Source organism: Arvicola amphibius, chromosome 1, assembly GCF_903992535.2.
Source record: "Arvicola amphibius chromosome 1, mArvAmp1.2, whole genome shotgun sequence".
NCBI lineage: Eukaryota > Metazoa > Chordata > Mammalia > Rodentia > Cricetidae > Arvicola > Arvicola amphibius.
This window is the reverse complement of record NC_052047.1, coordinates 147,564,746-147,584,478: the sequence shown is the minus strand read 5'-3', so window position 1 is coordinate 147,584,478 and position 19,733 is coordinate 147,564,746. Positions and strand designations below refer to the sequence as shown.

At 50.4% G+C, this 19,733-nt stretch overlaps 1 protein-coding gene across 1 annotated transcript in view; it reads left to right on the top strand.

Annotated features, from left to right (window-relative positions):
- The first annotated feature begins 678 nt into the window (after nucleotides 1–678).
- Nucleotides 679–19,733, top strand: part of Lrp5 (LDL receptor related protein 5) — a 108,043-nt gene continuing 88,988 nt past the window's right edge. Inside the window, exon 1 of the mRNA XM_038345728.2 lies at nucleotides 679–863. Coding sequence (XP_038201656.1) covers nucleotides 770–863 — 94 coding nt within the window. The 5' untranslated portion in view covers nucleotides 679–769. The remainder of the gene's footprint in view (nucleotides 864–19,733) is intronic.

The following is a 19,733-nucleotide window of genomic DNA, read 5'->3' as shown; positions in this document are numbered from 1 at the left end:
TCGCCAGGCTCTGTCATTCTCACTTTATAAGGACGTGAAGAGATGAAGAGATTACACCTAGACTCGGTCAAGGTATAAGGTTCTAGAAAGCTGCTCTTGCAGGGATCTGGGTGCGGTTCCTGCATTACATGGTGGCTCACACTCACTTGTAACTCCAGTTACAGGGGATATGACACCCTATTCTGGTCTCCTCAGACTCCTTCCCACATGTGGTGCACATATATGAAGGCAAACACTCTAACACATAAAATAAAAATAAATCTAAAAGCCCTCAGTTCCTCCAGCACCACCACTCTTGTTCCTGCGTGCTTCCCAAGTGAAGCCCCGTGTCTCTTGGCCAAGTGGCAGCAGTTGTGGTGAAACGCCCAGACCTGGCTCAGGGGACACCCCGTCCCAACTTCCAGCTCCGAGGCCCCCTCGCTGCGTGGGTCACGCCTCCCCTTGCCTCGGTATCCCCACCGGTCAGTGCAGCGGTTCAGCAGGTGACCCACCTGCTCGCGGGGACCTCTTCGTCGCGGGCCGGAGGGACGCGCCTACAGGGCTCCCCGGCGCCCGCGGGAGGGCGCGGCTTGGGGGGGGGGGCGCGGGCGGCGCGGGCGGCGCGGGGGGCGGAGACCGGCTCGGCTTCCGCTCCCTCCTCCCGCGTCGTCTTGGGCCGCGGCGCCCGAGGCGGGAGCAGGAGGCGCCGGGAGCCGTGAGGATCCACCGCCGCCGCCGCGCGCGCCATGGAGCCCGAGTGAGCGCGCGGCGCTCCCGGCCGCCGGACGACATGGAAACGGCGCCGACCCGGGCCCCTCCGTCGCCGCTGCCGCCGCCGCTGCTGCTGCTGCTGGCGCTGTGCTGCAGCCTGGCCCCCGCCGCGGGTAAGGTGGGCGCGGGGGACAATGGCCGGGGTCGCAGCAGCCACTTGGCAAGTTGCGGGCGAGTTGGAGCACGCGCCGGGGGACCGCGCGCGGGCCCTTTGTCTCTCCCGCCGGGGCCCCTCCCCGGGGACCGAGCCCGCTAGGTGCGGCGCGGGCGGGCCCTCACCTGCCCGGGGCTCGGGGCTCGGGGCTCGGGGCGCGGGGCGCGGGGCGCGCTCAGCAGTGCATCCACGGGCATCGCGATGGCCCCGCGCAGGCCTGGCCTGTAGCGAACTACTGGGAAAACTTTTCGCGAGCCTGCTTACGGCGGCCGGCCTACCGAGACCCGGGAAGTGCCTGAAGTTGCAAGCTAGGAAGTTCGGAGAGCCCCGCGCGGGGAGGCCTGGCCCTGGCTGCTGTCTCTCTGACTTGCGTGGCTGTCAGCCTTCCAAACCCACCGACACCTGCCAGGTGCCCCGTGACCCCAGTGACCCATCTGATCGCTTGGGCCCCCAAACGGTGGCGCTGGCCACCGCTGACCAGTGTCCATCCCCGGGATCGGTTGCGTGGGTGCCTTGGTGTGGGGAGGTATGATCCTGTCTCAGACCCACCTTTGGGGAGGTGGCCAGCTGGGGAACTTTCTAACTTTTGGTGTGCCCTGAGGGGTGGAGTTGAGGTCAGGCGGACTCTCGAGAAACGAAGGAGTTGGAAATGCTACACATGTTCTTTTAATTCGGAGATTGCCATGTGGTTTTTAAAGCAAGCCTCTTGCCACCTAAATCATTGTTTTCGGGTGTGCTGTGTTTTGTTTTTCTGGAGTGTGGCTGTCCAAGGGTCCGGCAGATAGTCTTGAACTTCTGGATGGTGTTGATGGAAGTTTGGGGTGGGGTAGGGGGGACAACTTCAGGTCCCTTTGTCTGGGTCTTATTAAGGCGAACAGCTGTCCCACTGTGTATTTCCAGGGTAGACACTTGAGGGAGGTGGCTGGGCCTGGCTCTCTGCTCAGATTCCCTGGGTTGCAGTCCCTTACACCCAGGTTTCTTTTTTCTTTTTTTGGGGGGGCGGGGGAACGAGGGGGCTGGCTTCCTCTAGTTCTGGAGCTTTTGCCCTCAGCCTGAGGGCTCTGGGGGAGTCTCCCCCTAAACTTGTCTCCCTCGGGACCGTGTTTACATTTTCCGGCCATGTCTGGTGCTAGCAAAACAAGGCGAAGACAAAACCGTGACAGGCCGTGGGAAGTCCAGGCTAGCGCTGCTCTTTCCGGAAATGCCTGGGTCGTGGCTGCAGAAGGGGTTTGGGGGTGGAGGGGCTGTTTGTTTTAAAGGTGGGGTTTGTAAGTCGACTTTCCTGTCTGAGGTGGGGTTGACATTTCTGGAATCCCCTGCCTGTCGTCTAGTATCCCAGACTTAACATCTTTATAGTTTGGTGGTGTATGAGGCAAAAATAGAGTTGATTATTTTAACATTAGGAAGCCAGGCCCCAGGAGTACCAGCTGATAGGGTAATCCAGGCCTAAAATGGAAGCAAGGGAGGAATCTCCCCGAGGCTCTTATTTTGACTGTTCTTGGTGGCTGTGTGCCCCCCAAACGTCTGTGTGAGATTCACGCTTTGGGAGTCTGGAGAGAAGGCAGTAAGTGGGCAGCTAATTATTTTTCCTGATTGCTTCCTGTTGCAAATTGAAGCTGTGGGCCCACAGAAAAGCCTTTGTTCTAGTGGTCCCGTGGAGAGCGGCATTCCCCAGCCTGGAAACCCTAGGCTTCCCTCCTACAGGCCCAGAGCACTTGTCCCAGGACCAGCCCAGCCTGTCTGGCCTCCTGGAGGAGGTTCCTGCAGATGTGGGCTGCCTGCCTGCCCCTGGGAGGGCCCAGCCAGCACATGTTGGGTTATATTGGGTTAACTAAATGCTGAGTGAGTCTCCTCCAAATGATCCTGTTCCTTGATCCCACTGTGCTACAAATTACCCAGGCAACCTGTTTGATTCAACATTTGTCCCGAGCGTCTCTGGGGAAAGCCACCTCACAGTTCCCGGCATGGTTGGAACCCTTTTTATTTTGACTATAGAATGTCAATGCTCAGGCATCTAGCTGAATTCACACAGGGTGTAGGGGTGGGGAGCCGCCAGGTGAGGATTCTGCCACCTACTTTGCAAGTGGGTGCCCTGGGGGCAGGAGAGCAGGATGGTCAGACCAGCCAGGGTTTTATGTCTAATTGCACATTGTATTTGGGGGGGTGGATTACATAGCCTCCCTGTGTTTGGTATAAGGATCTGGTGCCCTTTTCTTTCATATGTCAGGACGTGTTAGGTGCGTGTGATACCCTGAGACTGTCAGTACCATCCCTAGGCCAGGTCTGGGTAGCGGTGGCAGAGCTTCGGGGACAGTTGTGTGACATGGCCTTTGATCTCTCTGGCCTGGGAATTCTGGAGGCTGGTGGTGCATGGTCTGGATTTTTGTCTTTTGTGTGTGTGTTCATGTGTGTGCATGCCTGTGCATGTAAAGCCCACAGGTCAGCCTTTTGTAGTTTTCCGCCATGTGATACGAAGGCTAGAGGTCAGTCTTGGGTAGTGTTCCTCAGGAGCCATCCGCCTTGTTCCTTGAGACAAGGTGTCTCACCGGGAACCGGGTCTCACTGAATATAGGCATGTTACCATGCCTGGCTCTTCGCATGGGGCTCGGGTATGTCTCAGGCTTTACCAGCTGAGCTGTCTCCCCAGGCCCTGGGCTGGGCTTTTCTTCTATGTTGTGATCCTGGGTATTCAGTAACTGATGAGTTTAACTCTGCGGCCACAAATGAGAGTTGGGAAATAAAGTAATGTGGACCGGGCCCTGCAGCCCAAAGTCTCGTCCCAGCCTTGCCACTTGCCGGGGGAGGTAGGCAGCTGACTCCACCCTTGCTTTTCTCCCCAGGAACATGACCATGAAAATCCTTCCTGTCACAATTTAGTAACTTAGTGGGACACCCATGACTCTCACTACTGTACCCGTAGTAACTTCTTAGTGGGAGCACCCCTGACTCTTACTACTATACCTGTTTTTCTGGTGACTGGCGCCAGGTTAAGCTTGCTGGGTGGAATGGGGCAGGGTAGCAGACATAGACAGTCGTGGTGTCTGGGTACCCATATGGAGGGGCACATAGGACACTAGGACTGGTATAAAGCTATGGAAAAATGAGTCCTCACCCTAAGCACATGGACCAGAGGGTCCAGACCTCAGTCCTCAAGGGCCAGATAGTCTGCTGAGAGAGGTCAGTTGTCTATGACCTAGAGGCAAGGAAGATCAGACATCAGGCTGGAGTCAGCCAGGGCTGACTTAGGTGAATGGTGTGGAACTGAGATTATTATTATTTTGGTTATTTTTTGAAATTTGATAACAGAGTTTACTGTAGCTGTGGTTGGCCTGGAACTGGATGTGTAGACCAGGTTGACCTTGAACTCATAGAGATCCGCCTGCCTCTGCCTTCTGAGTCTGGGATTAAAGGCATGCATTACCATACTTGGCTTTGGAACCAAATTTTTAAAAAGATTTATTTTTATTTTAAGTTATGTGTGTGTGCATATGTGCAAATTATGCGTATGCCTGTGTGTCTGTGTGCATATGTGCGAGTCTAGTTCACTATTGGAGTGCAGAAGAGGGCATCGAATACCCAGGAGCTAGAAGTCCAGACGGGCCACTGTGAGCTGCCCTGTGTGGTGCTGGGGACTACACACATCCTCTACAAGAGCAATAGCCATCTGTCCAGCAGCTCTGGAACTAGCTGGTCATGTTGGCACATGCTGGCATCCCAGCACTCAGGGGTGAAGGCAGAAGGGTCCCGAACTCAAGGCCAGCATCTTCTTAAAACACTACCTAGTCCCCCTCCAAAAATAATCAACTGAAGAAATAAAAATTGGGATTGAAGGGGATGGAAAGATGGCTTACTGGTTAAGAACACTTATTGCTCTTACAGAGGACCAGGGTTCAATTCCCAGCACCAACATGGCAGCTCACAACTGTCTGTAACTCCAGTTCTAGGGAATATGACACCCTCTTCTGGCCTATGTGGGCACTGCATGCATGTGGTGCACATACATAGGTAAACTACCCATACAAGCACATCTTAAATATTGGGATTGACACATCCTAGGAGTCATACCAGGTCTCACCTTGTCTCAGGCATGTATGGCCCTGGCATTAGCCATACTGTGGATTGCAATCATCAATTAATAAAACATTCATTGTTCCAAAGCAAATCCCATTTTCTTTTTTTTTTGGGGGGGGGGGGGGTTTCGAGACAGGGTTTCCCTGTAGTTTCTAGAGCCTGTCCTGGAACTAGTTCTTGTAGACCATGCTGGCCTCGAACTCAGAGATCCGCCTGCCTCTGCCTCCCGAGTGCTGGGATTAAAGGCGTGCGCCACCACCGCCCAGCTGCAAATCCCATTTTCATTGGACAGTGGCTTCCCATCTCCCAAATGCAGTTTTTGTGCTGTCTCTGGGATCTGCCTGTTCTAGTCACTTCTTGGGGGCTGATAGTGTCTTTCTGTGTTGCCCAGGCTGGCCTTGAACTCTTGGGCTCAAGCAATCCCCCTGTCTCAGTCCCCTGAGTAGCTAGAATTAGCCATCTTGTACCTGGCTGCATTTTGTATGCTCTGTCTGACTTCTTTGTAGCTTGTAGCCCGTTTTATGGCTGAGTGCTATTCTGCTCTGCGGATAGACCAAAGTTTATCTGTTTACTCTCTGGTTGAGTTGGTCCTGGTTGCCTGTGGCTTTCAGCAGATGAGCTGGGGGGGCTGTGTCAGGAGGTTCAGAAGCTAGGCAGTCTGTGCTGGCCTCCCGCCAGCCCGTTTCTCTTCACAGCCATCTGTATGGAGCCTGGGTCCTGAGAGTGTGGACTGAGTATTCTCATAGACCCAGAGGGAGCTGGACACTGTGGTCAGGAGGCACCAAGCTGGATCACTCAATAGCCTCTGGAAACAGGATTCTGTGGGGGCAGGCGTGGTGGGAGCTGAGGGCTGCGCCCAGCTTCTGGGCTTCGTGACTCTGCTCACATTTGCTTGGAAAGCCTCATGTGGGCTCTGAGCCAGCCGCCTGGGGCAGAGCAGTCCAAGTGTGACGGGTGGAGGCAGCTGTGGGGCCCACAGGGAGGTGGCCCCAGGCCTAGCTGGCGGGTCTACCCTGCTTTCCCTCCAGCCTCTGGAGAGTGGCTTGCTGGCTCTTGGCCTCAGTTTCCACAGCTACAAAATTGAGCTGATCAGCCAGCCTTGCCAGCACCTGTGGGATCTGTGAAGCCTGGAAGGACACAGTGTTCCTTCCCTCACCACCACAGTGAGAGAAACACTTGGAGCCCATCTTGGGTACCCAGGTTCCCTTTTATTTTTTATTTTTTTAATTATTTATTTTTTATTATATGTACAGTGTTCTGCCTGCATGTATGCCTGTACGCTAGAAGAGGGCACCAGATCTCACTGTAGATGGTTGTGAGCCACCATGAGGTTGCTGGGAATTGAACTCAAGATCTCTGGAAGGGCAGATAGTGCTCTTAACCACTGAGCCATCTCTCCAGCTCCCCAGGTTCCCTTTTAATGGAGGCTGAGTGCAGACTGCAGAACTGAATTTTTTGTCCAGTGTGGGACTGGGAAGTGGCTTAAGATGCTGGAGATCAGTGCTTCTGGGGTGGCCCTAAGCCAAAAGTCGCTCCTCTTTGAGATGGGCCTGTTGGCATCCCTATGCATGTCGAGATGTGTGTGTCCAGGATGTGGAACCTTTGTCAACGTGGTAGGTATACCTTGGTCCTTGTACTCTGAGCCCCAAGAAATCATTATGTAGCTTCAGCCTTGGGCTTCCAGTTTATCCCTTGCCTGCCACGGTGTGGGAGTGGTTGGCATCTCACTGACCCCTAGTGAGTCCTGCTTGATCTTCTGGGCAATGGTTTACTATGGTAACCTTGAGTTCCAATGGAACCTAATGTGCTATGAGGGGCTCTCAGCATGGCCATGGGCGTCAGTGCCAATGTCTAGGGCTGCTGAGGGTTCCACCACAGCTTTCTGCCTCCGTGTGAAGCCCTGAACTGTTCTTGTTTGTGTGCCTCAGTTTCCTTAATGGTCAAACAAAATCAGCTGACCCATTCTTTGAGGCCTTACCAAGCCTGGCTGAGTCTTTACTTGTCCCCCTGTCTGACACTGTTGCTTCCAATTTGTCCCTGTCACCTTGTAGGTGTAGTTGGCACCACATTTGATTTCACCAAAAGGCCACTTGGGGGTTCTACTTTCAGGTCTGTCCTGTTACCTCACCAGCCTATGGTCCCAGCCCGATCTCTGCAGTTCCAGCCCCTGGGACCCACAGTCTCTGGTAGAGCCCTTCTGTATGGTTAGTTTCAGTTGTCGACGTGACACAATCTCCTGTCAGCACCTAAGACGAAAGTCTCAATGAGAGACTGTAGATCAAGTTGGTCTGTGCGCATGTCTGTGGGCCACTGTAGTGAGAGACTGTAGATCGGGTTGGTCTGTAGGCCACTGTGTAGATCGGGTTGGTCTATGCGCATGTCTGTGGGCCACTGTGTAGATCGGGTTGGTCTGTGGGCCACTGTGTAGATCGGGTTGGTCTGTGGGCCACTGTGTAGATCGGGTTGGTCTGTGGGCCACTGTGTAGATCGGGTTGGTCTGTGGGCCACTGTGTAGATCGGGTTGGTCTGTGGGCCACTGTGTAGATCGGGTTGGTCTGTGGGCCACTGTGGATCGGGTTGGTCTGTGGGCCACTGTGTAGATTGGGTTGGTCTATGTGCATGTCTGTGGACCATTGTAATGCTTTCCTTAATTGAGTTGGGAAGGCACTGTGGATGGCTTCGTTCCTGGGTCTGGGCCCTGGGCCCTGGGCCCTGGGCCGTGTAAGAGTGGAGAAAGCTGAACAGTGAGCTGCATGCATTCATTTCTCTCTGCTCTGGATGGGAGATGTGACCTGCTGCCTCAAGTTCCTGCCTTGATTTCCCTAACCCAAATAAACCTGCACTCCCTTTAAGTTGCATTTCTCCGTGTTTTTGTCACATTGACGGAACAGTTCTGTCCCTTGTTGTGTTTGTTTGCATGTTTGCCTGTGCTGTGGCCACCAGCAGTTACCCACTGTGGGGAAAGGCAGTGCAAGGGGTAGCCAGAGGCCTGCACCTTAGCCTTCTGCCTTCCCTTAGCAAGAGGCTGAGCCACACTGGACTGTGTTGTGAAGGCTTGGCCTGCACCAACATCTGTGTCTTAGGCCTTTTCTTGTAGTCAGAGAATATCTTTTTATACATGGCCCAGCTAGGGCTGAGAGACTGTGAGGCTGTACTGCCTGGTGTGGGCTCTGCTACCCACTGCCCCTTGACTGCAGCAGGTCACACCACCTCCTCTCTTGGTAATGGCCCGGTGGCACTAGAGCCTGCAGGGTGAGCCTGCACGAGCATCAGGGTGTGCTCCAAGCTGGTGGTTAAATGTTTGCCCGTTGTCCTTTCCTTTAGCCATCATTTACACAGCCAGGAGGCAGGGATAGTCTTTTAGGAGGGGCACTGGTGACAGGCTGACCCATTGTGGCCAAGGTGATGCTTCATCTGTAGGCATCTGGGAATATAGAGGATACCTGGGGTTCATCATAACGTGTGCCTTGAGCTCTCCTTGTGATTCTGCCCATGCCTGTAGAGTCCTGCTTACTACAGGACACCCCTGAGGTGTAGGTGGCCTTTTCCATAGGTGTTCAAACCATGGGGTCACTGCTAGAGGGTTCAGGCTGCCTAGAAAAATGGTCCCTGGGATCCAGATGTGCTATGCCCACCTGGTGTGTGTGTATGTGCACGTGCATATGTGTGTGTGTTTGTGTGTGTGGTGTTGGGTTTGGAACCCAAGGCCTGTGCTCAGCCTATATTCTACTGCTGAGTACACACCCAAGACATATGCTCAACACACATTTTACTGTTGAGTGTGCCCAACTCCTATGTTTTTATTTAGGAAAACTTTTTTTAAAAGAAAGATTTATTTACTTTATTATATGTATATGAGTGTTTGATTTCATGTATGGCTGTTATCATGTGTCCACAGAGGCCAGAAACGGGAGTCATGGATCCCCTGAAACTTGAGTTATTGAAGCCTGAGAACCATTATGTAGGTGTTGGGAGCTAAACCTATCCTCTGCAAGAGCAGCCAGTGTTCTTATCTGCAGCTCTTTGGAACAGTCTTTAAGTTTTGTTTTGTTTTTGTTTTTTGTTTTTTTTTTTCAAGACAGGGTTTCTCTGTGTAGCCTTGCCTGTCCTGGAACTTGCTCTGTAGACCAGACTGGCTTTGAACTCACGGAGATTTTCCTGTCTGTCCTTCCTGAGTGCTATGGAACAGCCTTTTTTATTGCAGTAAACTGAATCGAATAAAACTTGGAGTTTCAACTGTTTCTGTTTATTTAAAAAGTTACCTATTTATATGTGTATAGTTATTTTGCCTTCCTGTATGTCTATGTACTCCATGTGTGTTCTTTGTCCACAGAGCCCAGAACAGGGCATCAAATCCTCTGGAAAAGTTACAGACAGTTGTGAATTTCTGTGTGGGTGCTGGGAACCAAACCCCGGTCCTCTGGGAGAGCAGCCAGTGCTCTAAACCACAGAGCCGTATCTCTAGTGTCTGTTCTTTTTAGTTTTTATTACATATTTATTGTACATGGGAGGGGATGGGGGTGGCACATGTACACCCTATAGCACACATGTGGATGTCAGAGAACAACTCACAGGAGTCATTGCTCTCCATCCAATGTGGGTCCCTATGGATCTAGCTCATGTTTTCAGGAGTGGCAGCCCCAAGCCATCACTCTGACCCCTGACTGTGAGTGTGTAGAGTCTGTGACATCATCATGTTGTCAATGTTGTGTATTACCATCTGTTTCCACAAATTTTCATCGCCCCAGCAGAAATAAATGTTTCACCTATAACATGGTCACTTCCCATTCCCGCTCAGCCCTGGCCCCTGGTAAGTCTCTTCTGCTCCATGTTCCCTTAAGTTCTGACTCTTTCGGGGAACTCATGTTTGTGGAGTTAATATTTGTCTGGCTTATTTATATGATGTTTAAGGCAAACATCATAGTCCTTTTGAGCTTTGCCTGCATCAGAATTATCTTCTTTTTATAGCTCAGTACCAGTCCCTGGAGCAGATATGCTCATCTTGTGAGCTCTGGATCTTGGGTTGTCTCTACGTTTGGCTATAGCGAGACACTTGTGTGTAAGATCTGTTGGCCCTTGGCTTCTTTTGGTTATATACCCAGAAGTGGATTTGTTGGATCAAATATTACTTGTATATTTGATTTTTGTGGGTCTTTTTCCTCACCTTCCTGAGTTGTTGAAAACCGGCAAGTGTTACCATGCCTGGCTTTTTATTTTATTCATTTTATTTTATTTTATTTTATTTTATTTGGTGGAGTTCACTATGTAGAACAGGCTAGTTTCAAACTCACAAAGATCGGTCTGTCTCTTGAGCCACCGCCACTTAGCTGATGGCTTTTCTTTATAGCCTGTTTTATTTCTCCCTGTGGACAGCTTTTTGACCCGTATTTTAGCTTGTTGTATTTCAGCATGTCTTCATCTCTTTAATGTAAATCTGATCCTCCCCTCCTCCTCATCTCAACCTGTTGACCCGTCAGAGGTACTTTCTGTATCTTTTCCAACAAGAAAGCCAAGTGGTAGTGCGTGTGGCAGACTTGTTATTTGCTGTGGGTATTAATTGTTTGGTGTATTTGGTATTTGTTCCATATTTTCCTTCAGGTCTGTGGCTAATCTTATATATATGTGTGTGTGTGTGTGTATATACATATATATTTGGAAATATCTAAAGACATTAAAGAGTCTCTACCAGGTGTGGCAGTTTATGACTGTAATTCCAACACTCAGGAGGTCGAGGCAGGAGGATTGATTGACATAAGTTTTTGGCTAGCCTGGGCTACAGAGTAGGCTCCTATCCCAAACAAAACAACTGAGTGTGGTAGCTAATACCTGTAACCCCAGCATTCAGGAATCAGAGGCAGGAGGATTGCTTTGAGTTTGAGACTAACCTGGGCAATATAGTGAGACTGTCTCAAAAATCCCAAAACATAATAATAATAATAATAATACCAAAATGTTTTGAATAATTGAAGTTGTCAGTCTTATTTCTTATGACTGCATGTCTTTATTCTACCTACAGATTGTAAATATATTCTTCATTTTTTTTCCCAGGTCAATTCCTGTTTTATGGCCTTGAGTTCTACATTCAGATTATCTTTCTGTTTTGAGACAGGGCCTCTCTGTAGTTCTTCTTGGCCTGGCACTGTATGTAGTCCAGGCTAGCCTCCAACTCCCAGAGTTGCCTCTTGCCTCTGCCTTCAGAGTGCTAGGATTAAAGGCATGAGCTTCTTTCTACACTTGGCCTTCCTGATTTTTTTTTTAAAGCATTAAAATTTTTAAATCTCGTCAGGTGGTGCTGGTACACCTTTAATCCAGTACTTGTGAAGCAGAGGCAGGTGGATCTCAGTGAGTTTGAGGCCAGCCTGGTCTACAGGGCGAGTTCAAGGACAGCCAGTCTCGAAAACCAAAAAGAAACAAAAAACAAATTTAAACCTTTATATTTTATGTGCATAGGTATTTTGCCTACTTGTCTGTCTGTGTACTGTGTATATGCAGTGCCCTTAGAGGCCAAAAGAGGATATTAGATCCCCTGGGACTGGAGCTACAGAAGGTTATGAACCTCTATGTGGGTGCTGGGAATTGAACCCTGGTCCTTTTGAAGAGCAACCAACGTTCTTAATTGGTGATCTATCTCTCCAGCCCAAAAGATTTTTACTTTTAATTATGTGTACTTGTGTGTGTCTGTGTGTAGTGTTTAGTGTCCACAGAAACCAGAAGTTGGTGTCATACTCCATAGGGCTGGAGTTGCAGGTGGTTGTGAGCCACTTCACATGGGTTCTGGGAACTGAACTTGGTCCTCTGGGGGAACAGTAAGTGATCTCAGCCACTGAGTTGGCTCTCCAGCCCGTTACTATTATTTTCTAAGAATATGGTATGAGGTGTGGGGAGCTGGCCCAGCACTTAGATGCATAGCCGGTCTCTATAGCAAGCTCTTTTGTTGGACTGTCTTCGGACCGCCAACCTGCAAATAATGACCCGGAGACTTATTAATTATGAAAGCTTAGGCTTTTCTCAACTCTTATAACTTAAATTAACCCATTTATATTAATCTGTGTTCTGCCAAGTGGTGTTACCTCTCTTCCATCTTGCACCTTCTGTTTCCTCTCTGTGTCTGTCTGGTGACTAAACCTTTCCTCTCCCCAGTTTTCTCTAGCCTGGAAGTTCCACCTATACCTTCTGCCTAACTACTGGCCGGTCGGCTTTTTATTACACCAGTCACAGCAATACACCTTTACAGTGTACACATATCCCACATCATGTCTCTGTGTGGTGTCCTGTCCTCAGGCACGTGGCTCCTGACCCTGGACCCTCCCACCAGGTGGCCTGTGCCTCTCTGCCTGATCTTTGTACTATCAGAGGTGTTTTGAGATAACTGTGCAAACCCCTCCCCTGTGTTCTGTTTGGGAAGCTTGTTGACTGTCTTTGGGTTTTTACTCTTGCAGAGTCAGCCTCTTGACCTCATCCTTTGATCTCTTGGTCTGGGAACAGTAAATGGTGACATCCAGCAGGTGTCAGGGACCAGATGTGATGTGTTCTCTACCCCCTGGCTGTGGAAGTCAGTTCGTCCACCACCTGTGACAGAGCCCATCTCAGCATCTGGGTTTTTAATTATATACTGTGTTTCGCTTTCAGTGGGCTGATAGTGGACTCTCTGGGAACACCCCTGCCACCATGCTCGCCTGGGGAGCCCACTCCAGAGCAGACTACTTTCAGCTTCAATCTGAAGGCATAGATAATTACCAAGAATATTGTTTTCCTTCCTAAATCATTACAGAATAAAAGGTGAGTGCCTCTTAGAGCTTCTCTGGGCTGTCCCTTCTGCTAGCTCTGATGGGAAGGCTGCTCCTGCCTGGCAGAACTCTCAGGAAATTGCTCAATGGGCCATTAATAGCTGCCCAGTGTGGCCTAGCCAGAACTCAGCCTGGGTGCCCTCCAGCCTTTGTCCCCTGTCAGCTCATATCCTCGCATACAGGGGGCAGGCCGGGTCTGGGCCTGGAGCCAATCATAATGCATACCAGGTGACTTCAGGCAAGATGTGTTCTCCGTATGCTTCTGGAGGCCAGGCCACTACACCATGCTGTCCCCAGCCCAACTCAGTCCTTTTTTTTTTTTTTTTTTTTTTTTTTTAATTATTTATTTATTTATTATGTATACAGTATTCTGTCTGTATATGTGCCTGCAGGCCAGAAGAGGGCACCAGACCTCATTACAGATGGTTGTGAGCCATCATGTGATTGCTGGGAATTGAACTCAGGACCTCTGGAAGAGCAGGCAATGCTCTTAACCTCTGAGCCATCTCTCCAGCCCCCAACTCAGTTCTTAAGGAGACTGGGTGGTGTGAGTCAGGGTGTGGCTACACTGTCCCAGCCCTCTCTGCTCAAGTTGGAAGCTCAGCGTGGATGTCATTTCTGTCTATTTCCCTCACTTAAACTGTCATGGCTCTGAGGCTTCACCCCTTGGCCCCATAGTGCTCATTTGGTGAAAAGGCAGGACGGGTGACATCAACTATGGATGATGTTGGTCACCATGCTTTCTGGAACCTTCTTCTAGCCTGCTTATCTTATGTTCTAGACAGAGTAATTTGTTTCTCATGTGTGTGTGTGTGTGTGTGTGTGTGTGTGTGCTTGCGAGTGTGTGTTTGGCACAGTCTCATTTATCCCCAGCTGTGCTTCCTATTGTTTAATTTTTGATCTTTCTGGCATGCACCAGCACTCCCCGTTTTATTCAGTGCTAGGGGTTGAAACCAGGGTTTGATGGATGCCAGGAAAGCACTTTGTCATCCCCAACCCATTTTCTTTTTTCCTTTTAAAGATTTGACTTGACTTTTAGTGAGGTATATGTGCGTTTCGTCTGCGCATATGAGTGTAGCAGCTGAGGAGCTCAGAAGAGGGCGTTAGATCCCCTGGAGCTGGAGTTACGGAAGCTTATGAACTGTCCCAGATGGGTGCGGGAACCGAGCTTGGGTGTCCTGAAAGAGCAGCTGAGTCGTCCCTACACTCCCTCATTTTCTTTGTGTCTTTGAGACAGGGTTCCTTTGTGTAGCCCTGACTGATCTGGAGCTCTGTAGACCAGGGCATCCTCAAACCCAGAGCACTGCCTGCCTCTGCTTCCCAAGTACTGGGATTAAGTTGTGCACCACCACTCCTGGCTCCCCCATTTTCATTAAACCAGATTTTCACTGTGCCCATAGCTTTCTCAGTACACTTCTTTTTCTTTCTTTCTTTCTTTTTTTTTTTTTTTGGTTTTTCGAGACAGGGTTTCTCTGCAGCTTTTTAGAGCCTGTCCTGGAGCTAGCTCTTGTAGACCAGACTGGTCTCAAACTGAGAGATCCGCCTGCCTCTGCCTCCCGAGTGCTGGGATTAAAGGCGTGCGCCACCACCACCCAACTTCTGGTAGCATTTTCTTAGCCCTGTTTATCTCCACAGAGACCAGAACTTTCTGTGGGCCCCTATTGTGAGTAGATCCCCTGTTACCTATCAGTTTGTGGGATATTCGCCCTGCCTCATGGCTTCTGAGCCACATGTGGAGACCCATGTTTCCAGGACGTGGACGTGAGGTCTGCCATGGGCAGAGCTGTTTTCATTGAGCAGGCCATGCCCCTCAAACACACCAGACCATGAAACCTTAGTCCGTGTGATACTGGCTGGCCATGTGTAGCCTGGACTCTGTGATGGCACAATGTTGCCTGGTACCAGCAAGCTTCACGTGATACATCTTTTTTTATTTTTTTATTTTTGTGACAGAGTCTCAGGTTAGACTCAGACTTCCGTGTAGCTTAGGCTGGTCTTGAACTTCTATCTTCCTGCCTCTATCTCCTGAGTCCTGGAATTAAGGTGTGTGCCACCAAGCCCAGCTCGTTTTTATCATGTTGAAAAAGCTTTCTATGACCCTTTTACTCTCAGGAAAATGAAATAATAGAAGTTTTCAGTTTTCTTCCTGTGTTTGTGTGAATGTATGCTGTGCATGCAGTTGCTTGCAGAGGCCAGAAGGGAACTGATCTCCTGGAGCTGCAGTTAGAAGGGTTGTGGGTGCAGTGTGGATGCTGGGAACTCAGTCTAGGTCCTCTACAAGAGCAACCAGTGCTCTTAACCTCTGAGTCATTGCTGGATCCCTTTCCTGTGGCCCTTAGAATGCTGGAGCTTTAATGAGAAACATGTTGCCCTTGTTCCTTTCTGTTGTGCTCTCCAGAGTCTATATGCTTGAATTCCAGTTTTACCACTCTATCTTTGCTGCAGAGCTGAAGAAACACAGATCCGATGTCCTGCTGGTTAGCTAAGAGGGCTCTGGGGTGGCATTAAGACATTATGGTGCATCTGAGCGTGTTGGCACACGAGGAATGCCAGTGCTCAGGAGCTAGAGGCAGTATGATCAGAAATTCAAGGTCATCCTCAGCTATATAGTACATTTGAGGCCAGCCTGGGCTACATAGGACCTAACCTTAAAAGAAAGCACAAAGCTGGTTTTGGTGCTGGAGGCAAGGCACAGCTGACTGGCACCATCTCTGCCGTAGCCCCGGGACTATGCTTGACTATACAGCTATACGGTGCAGTGCTGGCAGAGCACCTGGTGGAGGACTTGAATCTTTTCAGTTGTCCCTGTCCTGTCAGGAGATTTGAGAGCAGCGGTAGGTGGAGACACACATCAGATTTATTCAGTGAGAGCTGGTGGAAGGTGGCATCCAGCCTGTGGCTGCTCACTTCAACCTTGAAACACAGTTTGTTAGAGAAAACCTTTCCTTCTGAGGGGCCGTGTTCACTGAATAGTGCCTGGTGGCTGAGCAGAGCCCAGCTTGTAGGCGTGGAGCCTCTTGGGCTTTCCCCCATCTACCTCTGAGCTCCCAACTACGGAAGCTTTAGATTGATCTTGTGGGGGATGTCTGTCTGCTATCTGCAGACCCTCAGGTACCCACAAAGCCTGGGTGGAAACTGAGGAGGTGGCACATGGAGCTTGTCCTAGTTAGGGTCTCTATTGCTTCCATGAGACACCATGACCAAAAGCAAGTTGGGGAGGAAAAGGTCTGTTTGGCTTTCACTTCCACACTGTAGTCAGCCATTGAAGGAAGTCAGGGCAGGAACCTGGAGGGAGGAACTGATGCAGAGGCCATGGAGGGATGCTGCTCACTGGCTTGCTCAGGAGTGACCCTATGCACATTGGGCTGGGTTTAAATATTTATGTATATGAATGCCCTGTTTGCATGTATGCCTACATGACAGAAGAGGGCATCAGACAGAAGAGGGCATCAGAACCCCTTATATGTGGTTGTGAGCCACCATGTGGGTGCTGGGAACTGAACTTGGGACCCCCGGAAGAGCAGCCAGTGCTCTTAACCACTGAGCAATCTCTTCATCCTCCCTACAGCCAGATCTTATGGAGGCATTTTCTCAATTGAGGTTCCTTCTTTTCAGATAACTCTAGCTTGTGTCAAGTTGGCTTCAAACTAACCAGCTCAGGGCCTTATTCCTCTGTTGTTGTATGGTCTCCATGTTTGCTGTCTTCACAACTCTGTCCTGCAGAAGTGAGTGCTGAGGCTGAGGAGAACATGGGCCCTGCCTGGTGCTATGAGGGGAGCTGCCTAGGCTGGAGCCCTGATCGAAACCCTTAGGGCTGCTTACCTTCGCTGACTGGCCATGCTCTGCTGCTGGCCCTGTGCTATCTGGCAGGTGGGCCCCACTAGAACAGGTGGAGAGTCCAGCGGTGGTGGCGCAGGCCTTTAATCCCAGCACTTGGGAGGCAGAGGCAGGCCGATCTCTGTGAGTTCGAGGCCAGCCTGGTCTACAAAAGCTAGTTCCAGGACAGGCTCCAAAGCCACAGAGAGAAACCTTGTCTCGAAAACCCACAAAAAACAACAAAACAAAACAAAACAAAAACCAAAAAAACAGGTGGAGAGGCTTGTCTGCTGGTCCTCCTGTGTAGTGGGGAAGGCGAGGGCCACCTGGGCACTCCTGTGGACTGTGTGCCTAACAGCTGGATGTTTTTTCATGGCTAACTTTTGCAGAGGAGTCTGGGCATTGAGCAAAATGCAGTATTCTTTTTAAAGTTTATTTTATATGTATAATTGTTTTGCCTGCGTGTATGGCTGTGCAGTTGTATCCGGTGTCCTCTGATATCAGAAGACATGATCATGGGGTCACAGACGGTTGTGAGCAGTCATGTGGGTGCTGGGGACTGAACCCAGGTTCTCTGGAAGAGCAGCTGATGCTCCTAACCTCTGAGCCATCTCTCCAGCACCCCGTCCCCCTCTGCTACCTTTTTCTGAGACAGAATCTTTCTTTGTAGCCTATCTAGACTGTTTTTGAGCCTCAGCCTCTGTAGTGCTGAGATTGTAGGTGTGTACTCCCACATACCGCTCCCTATTGAATCAGGCAATCCCCCTCCCCAACCAGGCATCTGAATCCCCTTGGCAGAGTTGCCCCAGATGGTACTTTGTGAAGTTTCTTGCCTTCCTTAGGTCTCGGTCTTCTTGTCTGTAGCACAGGTGACAGCAGTTCTACCTCCTGTGGGGACTAGGTGACATCTGGCAGACAGCAGGCTAGGAAGGTGGGCAGGCATGAGATCTGTGGGGTCACTAAGCCAGGACCTATCCCAGAACAGCCAAAGTAGAGCCTCCCTCTGGATTTCTTTGATAAGGAATTTGGGTCATCCTTGGGTTCCTGCTGCAGAGGTTGTGTGCCCTAGTGTTCGCAGGCACTGTGGGAAGGGCTCCTGGGCTCTTCTGTATCCCCACCAACCTCCAGACCTGCCACCCAGTGAGGCTCCAAGACAGCCAGACCTCAAACTCCCAGACCTCTGAGATGTTGGTGCTCTGATAAGCTTGGCTGGGGCCAGAAGGCCGAGGGTTCAGTGCCATCTCTGCACCCCAGAGGTGGCTTGTATCTTCTGCTCTCATTTCATCTGTACAGTTGGCCACAAAGGGGAAAGCGTGTTACTGGATCCTGAGTTGGCACCCGTCACCATTTGGGGTGGTGGCCCCTGGGCCTTGGCACCTGGGTGCCCACTTTTTTCCAGAGCTGTGACTTGTTTGAAAGCAGAAGTCTGCGACTTTGGCTCAATAAACAGATTTTGGAGAACGATGATAAATTTGGTGGTTTTTATGACTGGTTTCTGCAGCTTTTAAAGGAAACAGGAGCCGCTACAAAGGTAGGCTTGTTTCTGAAATCGGTTCTCCAGTTTCCTCTCTGAGGACAGAACAATGAGATCTTTGTGGCCACACGGGAACCACTTCCCTCTCTGGCCCACAAGGGAGGGCCTGGGCCATCCCACCTTCTCCCACCTCCATGGAAATGCGTCAGTGCCAAGTGGGCTAGCTAGCAGGTCTGACTGACTGTTGCGGGGTTGGCGGTGATTCTCAGGGTGTGGCTCAGGAACCACAGCTGGACCACAGCTCCAGTCCTGGGTCTCTGAGTTCATCTATGCCGAATTCTCGATCTGCATCGCTTTTGGGGACAGTAGGACTCCCATGTCTGTGTTACCTTGAGTCTCAGTGACTTTTCCTTGCCTGTCTGTCTGTCCAAGTGCTGGGCTTCCTACATACTGAGCAAGCATTCTAGCTCTGAGCTGTTGTGTCTAGCGCTAGTTCCTCAACTAAAGAGGAGTCCAGGCTCAGGTCACTGCAGATGCAGGGCAGGTGGCAGTCCGGAAAACCCGGCGTCACCAGAGGCTGTGTCTGAGTTGCAGCTTGTCATTTCTTTGTTTAGATGAACGAGGGTCAGGAGCCAAACAGGGGTAAGCATGGCACCTTAGGAGCCCCTCGGCCAGTCTTTGGTGCTGGGGAGCTGGCTTTGATACTGAGAAACTGGTCTGAACAGAACTGTCCCTGAAGTGTGTGTGCTTCATGTGCTGGGTGTGCTGAGGAACGTTTTCCTTTGGAATACCCAGAAACAACAGATTAAAAACCACTGAGTTTTTTGCTGCCACTGTCTTGTGGATGGGACAGTCCCTGGATTAGAGGTGGGGAAACCGAGGCCCAAAGAAATAGAAAGAGTAGAAGCCTATTTGAATTGTAAGTTTTTTTTAAATTTGTTTGTTTGTTTTTGATTTTTCAAGACACAGTTTCTTTGTGTAGCCCTGGTTGTCCTGGAACTCATTCTGTAAAACAGGCTGGCCTTGAACTCACAGAGATCTGCTTTTCTCTGCCTCCCAAGTGCTGGAATTAAAGACATGTGCCACCCACCACCTGGATCTTTGAAACTGCCGTAAGGAGTTGGGTATGGTGACTTATGCCTATCATCTCAGCACTTGGGAAGTGGAGTTCATGGCCCTCCTAGGTTACATACAAGATACCAGTCTGAAAAAAAATCACATCCTGGGAGGATGGCTCAGTGGTTAAGATCAGGTTTGATTCCTAGCACCCATATAGCAGCTCACAATTTTCTTTAACTCCAGGTCCTGGGGATCCAGCACCTTCTTCTGGCCTCTGCAGGCACCAGACATGCACCTTGTACACTGACATACATGCAGCCTAAACACCGGTACACACACACACACACACACAATACACAAACATACACACCTCTCAAATCCATCACAAACAAAATCACCAAAGGCGCCCCTTGTAGGTTCTGCTCCTTGCTGGTGGAGACCTGTTGAACAGATGGGAAACAGACCTGGAGAGGAGCTGCAGTGTTACAGTTGCCCTGTTGGGGGAGGTGTCTCGTGGGCTGGTCTTCCCACATTCATGAACCTCAGTGGCTGTCCTGTACCTGGTAGAACAAACCATGAGGCATTGGGAGAAAGCTGCCACTGTGCCATAGAAGAACTAGCC